The sequence below is a fragment of the Ciona robusta genome, chromosome 11 (assembly GCF_009617815.1).
Source record: "Ciona robusta chromosome 11, ASM961781v2".
Lineage (NCBI taxonomy): Eukaryota > Metazoa > Chordata > Ascidiacea > Phlebobranchia > Cionidae > Ciona > Ciona robusta.
This window is the reverse complement of record NC_143245.1, coordinates 4,559,034-4,567,736: the sequence shown is the minus strand read 5'-3', so window position 1 is coordinate 4,567,736 and position 8,703 is coordinate 4,559,034. Positions and strand designations below refer to the sequence as shown.

At 37.9% G+C, this 8,703-nt stretch overlaps 2 protein-coding genes and 1 long non-coding RNA gene across 4 annotated transcripts; 1 reads left to right on the top strand and 2 right to left on the bottom strand.

The window, feature by feature from the left end:
• Positions 1–2,367: 2,367 nt before the first annotated feature.
• LOC149728251 (uncharacterized) lies at positions 2,368–4,377 on the bottom strand. The gene has a single exon (XM_089888198.1). The coding sequence runs from the start codon at positions 4,271–4,273 to the stop codon at positions 2,489–2,491; it is 1,785 nt and encodes a 594-aa protein (XP_089744324.1). The 5' UTR covers positions 4,274–4,377; the 3' UTR covers positions 2,368–2,488.
• A 1,198-nt stretch (positions 4,378–5,575) lies between these two features.
• On the top strand, positions 5,576–7,967 carry LOC149728250 (uncharacterized). 2 transcript variants are annotated; one of them, XR_016386010.1, is made up of 2 exons: positions 5,576–7,001; positions 7,464–7,967. It is a non-coding gene; the product is annotated as an uncharacterized LOC149728250 (long non-coding RNA). The 2 variants fall into 2 exon arrangements; XR_016386011.1 differs by having other exon boundaries at positions 5,579–7,360.
• Positions 7,742–8,647, bottom strand: LOC149728249 (uncharacterized). The gene is made up of 3 exons (XM_089888216.1): positions 8,192–8,647; positions 8,054–8,137; positions 7,742–7,982 (listed from the first exon to the last, which is right to left on the bottom strand). The coding sequence occupies exons 1-3, from the start codon at positions 8,510–8,512 to the stop codon at positions 7,746–7,748; spliced, it is 642 nt and encodes a 213-aa protein (XP_089744342.1). The 5' UTR covers positions 8,513–8,647; the 3' UTR covers positions 7,742–7,745.
• Between the last annotated feature and the right edge of the window lie 56 nt (positions 8,648–8,703).

The following is an 8,703-nucleotide window of genomic DNA, read 5'->3' as shown; positions in this document are numbered from 1 at the left end:
CAACCAAATGGGACGAGAAATTAGAATGAAAGGTGTCCTATCTTCCCCGCCCCAATATAAATGGCTTTAACAGCTACGAGAATATATTTTTTATAGTTTAATTAAACAGACGCATGTGAAACCTCATACTATAATGCACAAACACACAATACCAACTGATTGTAATTTCACCCCTTTCGCTAAGCTACCAATGCTGATACTGATTTATATGTTTCGGTCCAATCAATAAGTTCTTTACCCGGAAGTGACGTCATTTAATTTACACCGACAGTGGAAGTCGTCGCTCAAACGCAATTGTGACGTCACATAATTTAGTTCCGACAGGTCTTTAAAATTCAATTAAATGCAAATCGCGTGCTTCGAAAAACACATTCCGGGTGTGACGTCAAAATGCTATCAATGCGAAATACAAACCTTTTAGAGACGAACAATAAAGCATATGACGTCATAATTAATATTGTCCAACAAGAAAATGGTTTACGTCAAAAACAATAAGACACATAATGTGCTGGCGGTGCCTTGTACGGTATAATGTCAGCTGGCTTGTTGTCGCGGTATATTGCTGCAGTAATAAACTGCGTAAATAGACTTTCCGTGGTGTAACGCGCTTATAAGCCGACACTGTTACAGCTATTTGGCAGCTATAATTAGTTGAATTTCATAAAGTCTAGCTGCGTGAATTTGCGCATAGGGTCTACGTGAGCACAACTTGTCTAGTACGAAACAAACAGTAAACCGCCATTTATATACATTGGTAATAAAAGTAGCGAATAGAATAACGGCACAATGTGCTGTGTTTGTAACTTACTCATCGGTAAAAAATCTAGGTAAAAATATGAAACTTTGCGTGCGATGTATAAAAGTAACTGTGTGATTTAAAAAGTTTTTTTAACGATCTTATAATGTCATAACAATAAAGAGCCTTCGTTTTCCACTTTCACTAAATAGTAGGGTGGGAAAAGATGGGACACATTTGTATTTTATTTTCTCGACCCATTTGGTAGTAAACAAAAAACATTTAAACAATTATAAAACTGAATCCTCACGGCCCCTATGGACCGTTGTTAATTGTTTAAAATATGACCAGGGTATTATGTGTTATAGGTGTCCCATCTTACCCCCCATCTTACTTTTTGTACCCGATAAGTCAGTTTAACCGTTGGGTGGCGATGGTGCGACACACGATTTAGGTGCATATGGGGTTAAGATGTTTTTAATTGCGAATGGAAATATAAATTAAAACATATTTTTCGAGCTGTAGACATGTAGAGTAGGGTGGGGGAAAATGGGACACCTTTTCATTCCATTTTCTCGTCCCATTTGGTAGTAAACAAAAAACAGAATTCTTCCAAAATATCCCCACGACTCCCATAGACCGTTGTTAATTGTTTAAAAGGCGGTCAGAACATTTGGATATTATGTGCTAAAGGTGTCCCATCTTCCCCCACCCTACTTTATATATACTTATGCGTGTTTTCCGACAGTCATCGGGCTCGGCACAACAGTTCCGAAATAAATAACATAAGTTTTTTAACACACTGTAAGAACCGAAACCTTTAAAAATCCCGTATGTACGCTAATAACCTCATACTCGATAAACAGATATACATGATTCACAAAAAGGGAATTTTCACCAAAAAAATCTATCATCATTACTTGATGTCATATCGGTTTCCCCACGCACTATAAGAATCTGTCTTACTTAAATTCCAAAGTTAGCTTGTGTTAAAAGAAAATCACAAGAAGGCAAAAATAAAGTCTACGATAAGATAAAAGTAGAAAAATAAACCAAAACGATGTCACGTAACGACACGAAAGGTCTGTTATCGAATATAGAAACACCGCGTGTGCCATTATATAGGAGATTGAATCACTGCATAGCGGTCTAGACTGAACAAGGTTTATGAATAATGTCATGGGGTCTAAGTCATGCCAACTAAATAAGTAACTTTTCGGGTTTCAATTTAAATCTAACTTGCTTTATCCTTGCTTTGCCGGAAAACGACAGTCGTTAAACACTTCTGTTTAAATCTGTTTCGTTAAACACTTCTGGGTGTTCTGTTTAATACACCTCGTGCTGTCAGCTTACGAGTTACCATGTATGTGTTACTTTCGGGGTGATTCTTTTTGGGTGGATATTTTTTACTTTCTATACAGAGATAATAATTTGGAAAACCTATCAGTGACCACTGCTGGGTTGAAGAAATTTTCAGGTGTCTAAAGACATATACGCCGCCAATGGTAGCAGCGACGCACCTGTAACCCCTGGTTAGAGACAGGCGTGCTAAACACTTTACCACGGCCCGGGAATTTCGGGGGAAATAAATCACTAACAGCATTCCAGTTGGTCAAGTAAAATAAGAGAGCTTTTGGAAAACTACGTTAATTTATTTTAATAAGCTACAACAACAAACGATAGAACATAAAACGATTAAAACATGTGGCAACAGTGACACCATGCGAGTGAATTAACTTAAAACGAATCCTACTAGGTGTCGCAACACCCGTTCGTTACACTTTCAATCCACTCTCGATAAAACGCAACATCCGTGTAAACGCTAGGCGCTAGTGGGCGCCGAGTGTTGCAATGATGTGTCCCATAACTTGTGATGCCATATATGACGTCAGCTCCATTGTTTCCCCGCTTCCGTACCAGGCCACCACCCGAATCCCCGTAGCAAGTATCATTGTCCAATTCTCCTTTCGCGCAAAATGTTCCGTTTCTCCCGAGACCCCAAACCAAATCTTGGCAATTTTCATGCGGCAGATACTTTAATTTAACTTGCTTTAAATAGTTTGAGCTCGGGCCTCGACCCAGTGTAGCACCCCAACCAAACGCAATGAGAGCCTCACCTTGCCGGAGCGGATTATAATATGGAATACACACCGGGTGAACAAATTCGTTAAACTGGATTGCTGACCTTAATTTAATCAACGCAATATCGTTGACATATCTTGGCCTGGACGTAAAATCCGGATGAACGACAATATCTTTTATGTCAAACTTATCAAACACTTGCGTGGTGCGTGATATGAATCCATAGACACCTCTATACCTGCCAACGTATATTGTAATACTGACCGATCTGTTCCTGTAAATTTGAGCGATATTGGAAACGCAATGCCCCGCTGTTAGCAACCACTTAGAACAGATGACACTGAGGCCGCAGTATTTGAAATTACCTCTCGTTCTAGTCAGCAGCATTCCATGCCAAGGAGCTTCGCCTTTTCGTGCTCTTCGACCTCCAGCAATCTTCCTAACATTCATTGGAACCGCATCTACTGATGTTCTTTCATTGTTACGCAAACCGCAATTTGTTGGAAAACAATTCCTTGACAAAGACTCGCGTGATTTATCATTGTAACGTTGTAACCTTATTGTGTTTGTTCTTTCTGCAATTGGTCGTGCATTTATTGCTGTCGGTGTTCTGGTACTTGTAGTCGTTTCTTCTGTCGGAGAACGCCCGTTAATTACAACTTCACGCACTGTTATATTTTCAGCTGTATTTAATGTTCTTGAAGGCTCAGTTGTTCCTTTTAACAGCAACTTGGTAGAATTTGTTTCTGTTGAATTTATTAAAACTCCCACGAATGTTGTGCTTGTCCCAAAGCTTGTACTTGTTGTCGAGTTTACCGTTGTTGGTGCTGTTGTTTTATCATTTGTAGTTGCTACTGTCGTCATTGCGTCTGTTACTCCTTCAGGTCTTGTAAATATCGACGTATTGTCAGCTGTACTTGGTCTACTTTTAGCCGAAAATGATATCGTTGTTGTGTTTTGTTCTATAGGTGCAGTGTGTGAGGATAGTTTTGTTGTTTCCGTTGTTAAATTTGTTGTTGTCGTTATTGGGGCCGTTGTTGTTGTTGTTGTTGTTGTTGAAGTAGGACTTTTCGCAACAGTTGTTGTAGTCGCTGACCTCGTTGTAGTTGTTGTTTGTATTGTTGTTGTTGATTGAACATGCGACTGACAGACTCCGCAACTTCTCATACAGTGCGCTCTCATCCAAATTGTAAATCGTTTCATTCTATGTGTGCAATATCCAAATTGAGCCCACACCGGGCAGTCAATTACATTTTCATCAACACATCTTCTTGACATTCTTCTTATCCGTTGATGGTGTTCAGGTGGCTGTGTTTCTCCAGACCCAAAAGCCCCCATCGTTACAGCAATACAGAACACGCCAATAAGGACTGTAGTCTTCATTTTAAAATGTCCAATTTCAAAAGTCCGCCCACTGAGACTTAGCAGAGCAGGATTTTTAGATAAAATCCCCATTATTGTACCCGCTTACTATAAACCTGTAAACTTCATAAGATTAAAATCATATTTCTAAAGAAGATCCACTGCGGTCAGTCATTATATAGATGTTTCCATTCCTTGACATATAAATACTAACTACCAAGGCCCTTAGGCGAGGTGCATGTTGCATTTTACTTTCACTAAAGTAGTTCTGCGGTAATCAACTAAGAAACCTATTACCACTAATGACTGCTCGTATACATGCAAAGTGGGGAAGTATATATACCTACACACCCTGTCGTGATTCTTTGTATCCGCCCTTAGTTTGAATTTTAGTTTCAATTAGTGTCATGATTTTGGTCACGTAGTCGTTACGCCGAAATCGTTTTCTGTTGGTCAGTCTAGATTTCCTATCTGATACTGGCCCATGACCTTTATATTACGTGGGTTAATATAACAAGAACGGCAGTGGTTTGACCAAATCAACCCTTGATATTTATCAGCTTTTAAATACACTCAAAGTTCAGTTTAAAGATGGGGAAATCGGGACACCTTTAGAACATATTATCCAAATATCCTGATCGTGTTTTAAACAATTAACTACGGTCCATGGGCGTCATGGGGATATACGGTTTTATAATTCTTTGAGTGTTCTTTGTTTACTATACCAAATGGAACCAGAAAATAGAATAAAAATGTGTCCCATATCCCCCTACCCTATACTATGTATAGCAGGTTGGGGTAGGATTTTTATTTTATTTTGTTGCCACATTAGGTAGTAAACAAAGAAAATTCACAAAATTAAATTACCGTGCTATTTTAATTAAACAACGTTGTTGATAAACACAGTCAGGAAATATGGGATATTATCTGTAGCCCATCTTACCCCACAGTACTACATGATCTTCTTATAGATATCGTAGTCGCAAGGATAGACATACTTTTTGTTACATACAAAAATACGGTGTATTGTTAAAATACAAACCTGAATCACACAGTATAATGTATTGTAAAACTATATATAGTACGGTGTGGAATATGGGACACCTTTTTATTCCATTTTCTCGTCCTATATTTGGCAGTAAACGTTCAAAGAAATATGAAACCATATATTTATATGACTTCCATAGACCGCTGTTAATTGTTAAAAACACAATCAGAATATAGGGATAGTGTTCTAAAGGTGTCCCACCTCCCCCCATTCGTACTGTACCTAAAACATATGCATATACTGCAATTACCACGTACAAGCGACAACAGCTGACTTTCGATAGTAAACATCTACCACCACAGTGACCTTTTATAAACACATTCAGTCTAAATTAGTCCATAAGCCACAATAAAGTAGCCTAAAACGATTTTCTTTAGCTATTTTAAGAACGAATAAAAAACGTGGTCTAGAAATTTGTTTGTGTCAATAAACAAATAATATCACGCTTTTTGCAAACATTCGTATCCGTCTGTCCATAAAAGAGTTCGGCCTTTACATAAGCGTGTTTTTTCTCTGGCGTAGTAGCTATTCTTACGAAAAATAACCGCACGATTTTCCGCGAAAAGCTATTTTCTCTTCATATTTGTATATGTTGGCTGCATAACTTGGTTCTGTTTAACAAATTTGATTGCCTGATTGGCGGTTCGGGTAAATCTGTTCAGTTTGGGTAAACCCGATGCGATATATATAAACAAATGCAACACAAAACTGAAAAATTATAGCCACGAAAAATATTAAGTCCTAAATCAGTACTCTGAAAATTATTATTTTATTTTCGTGTCAGACGTTATATGACACCATTTTATTTGGGTGTGGCCTAATTGCTCGGCAATACCTAATAAACTAACTAAAGTAATAGGTTATATACGTCGTGCTTTCTCTCGATTATAGTTTTGATATTCACTCAGGTGAGATGAGACATGTTTTGACCCCTTGGTCCCATTTGCTATATAGTAAACAAAGAATATTTAAATAACTGTGTATAACTGTAGCCACGCGACCTAAAAAAGTGTTGCTAATTGTTAAAAAAACGATCAGTGCATATGGAATTTATAGGTTTTAACGGTATCCCTTCTGACTCCAGCACAGTACTCTAATACGGGCTTTTAAAGTCTTATACATCTCGTATCTGCTGTCAGTTTTCAACTTTCGAATGATTGTTTTATTGTGCCCAACACGTTAGAGCAATTACCTTTCCCACTCACGGACACCCGCCCACTAACCAGCTTCGTCAATTTACAAATAGGAAGCTATACGTTTTGGCAGTCCGCCCATACAAACAGCGTTAAACGTGATTTTCTTTTGACAACTAAGCATTTTCTCAAAAGACGAACGATATTTTCTTTACAGATAAACTTTTTTTTTAGAATCACACGTATTTCATATCTGCTTTCATTCGTTTCACACAGGAATTGGTAAGTGCACATGAGACGGGTATATGTAAATTTAAACTATTTATACCGCAGAATTGTTTTAATTTTTTCTCTTTTTTTCGGCGAAAGAATTAGCCCGATCGGGTCACCGGTTTCGGAAATACAGATGTTTAAATTTGTATTTTATTTGCATTGGTTTGATGGTGAACGAAATTGAGCGAACGCGACAAACCGTGCGTGACGTCATCGAGGGTCAAAGAGAGTGGGAATCGAACAAAGCGCAGTTAGTGCTAGTACAGCCTGCTGAACCAGAGTTGAAGAGTGAACATGGCTAATTTAGAAAGTTCTGATGGTGCAGAATCAATTTCTGACTTAGATGAAGATGTTGAGGAAATACATGGTGATTATGGATACATGTTGGATCGGCTTAAACCTCCCTTGTGTATTAGGAAAATGGGGTGCAGGCCCTGAAGCCCAAACACCTTGCAAATTGCCAATACGAATGGCGAGCTGCAATTGTTTTTTTATATATATCAGAAGATGATACATATAATAATTTTCGTTAAGTTGCACATGTGGCAATTATATATCAATGCCCTCTCTTTTACATTCGTTATGTTGCTGTCAACTTAAAAATAAATTAGGGGAAAAAAAACAATTTTAAGGCGCATGTCGCAATCCCTTGGTTTTAGAGACAGCACACTGAGCTTACAAACAAGATTATGGCAGTGTTGTGCACTCTATTTCAAGGCAACACAAGTTAGTATGTTGTTCAATTTGTATGGGTTAAGCTGCCCAATCTCCAAAAATTTATTATAGATATAGATGTATGCGTTTTTATGTCCGGTTTATTATTGTTTAGGTTTAGCAGATTCAGACATGTGGCCTACAGATGTTGGACGACGTGTTCTTGTGCTTATCCCATCATGTGTTGTTAACATGATTAGATCTACATTTCCAAGTGACACCTGTACTGGATTCAAGTCTGACGTCGTGGCAAAGTGATTAGCAGTTAGCACACCTGCCTGTAAGCCAGAGGTAATGGGTTCAAGGCTCGACGCTGTTACAATTGTGGGCAAGGTGGATGAACAACCATGTTATAACGAATATTGTTTTCTGGGCATCCAATTTTAAATTAAATTTTCTATTTTGTAAAAAACTTTATTTGCAACAAAGCATGGGCTGCATTTGAAACGTCCTTGTCAGGTTGAAGATAGTTAGAGGTTAACGGTGGTAGACAAGAAAGTATTGGTGTGTCTATGAATGTCTTTTTACATTTTCTATGTTTTCCTCTTCGTAGGCTCGTTTGTGTTTTCTGGTTGTGTTGTGCAGTTTCAGTTTGAATACACTTGTCATCTTTCTCTGGCACACTTAGTGTTTCCTTAAAAACAAATGAAGTCTAGCCCAAAAGTAAAAATTACAACATTATGCAGTTGCTAGCTAAATAAATACCTCTGAAACATTTTCATTTGGAGATTCGTCTATAGCTGCATTAGATGTTGGACTGCAGCCCAATACTTCATCCAACAACTTAGTCTAAATCAAACACACATTTTTTATTTATTTATGCAAAGCATCTTAAAAACTTACTTTTTTTCTTGATTGTTTGGTAAATGCAACAGTCCATTTTCTTTTTTGTGTAGCAGGTGCAGCTTTTTTCGACTTTTCTGTAGGTATAGCAGACTCCAACAATAACTCAGTAGAGGATCCAAACTTTTTCCAATAACAGTCGGGTTTAAAATGTTTACCACATATAACACTGTTCTTGGAAGGTTGCTCAAAATCTGCCCTTGTACATTGCACAAACTTCACCCAGCACTGCTTTAATATTGGGCTTTTCGGAAATTTATGTATTTTTACTTTATTTTGGTAGGTATTTGAACACCCTCCAACAACGCACCGGTTCGGCATCTACGAAATAAGGCGTTTCTCGCGATAAAAGGACTTTATCGATTCTCTAAAGTATAAACTGAACACAGTCTTTCTCACTCACTTTTGACCCTCGATGGCGTCATACTTCGCTACAGCAAAAATCTCTTACGCTTTTTCGACCAGGGCCATAGAAATACCATAAGCCATGGAAAAATAGAAAGTGTTTCTAC

Bases quoted from the DNA above. Each gene is read 5' to 3' on its own strand.
- LOC149728251 (XM_089888198.1), bottom strand. From the start codon at position 4,273: ATGGGGATTTTATCTAAAAATCCTGCTCTGCTAAGTCTCAGTGGGCGG.
- LOC149728249 (XM_089888216.1), bottom strand. From the start codon at position 8,512: ATGCCGAACCGGTGCGTTGTTGGAGGGTGTTCAAATACCTACCAAAAT. The intron at 8,138-8,191 runs GTAAGTTTTTAA...TGTTTGATTTAG, and splicing joins CCAAACAATCAAGAAAAAAA to ACTAAGTTGTTGGATGAAGT. The intron at 7,983-8,053 runs GTATTTATTTAG...TTTGTTTTTAAG, and splicing joins CAAATGAAAATGTTTCAGAG to GAAACACTAAGTGTGCCAGA.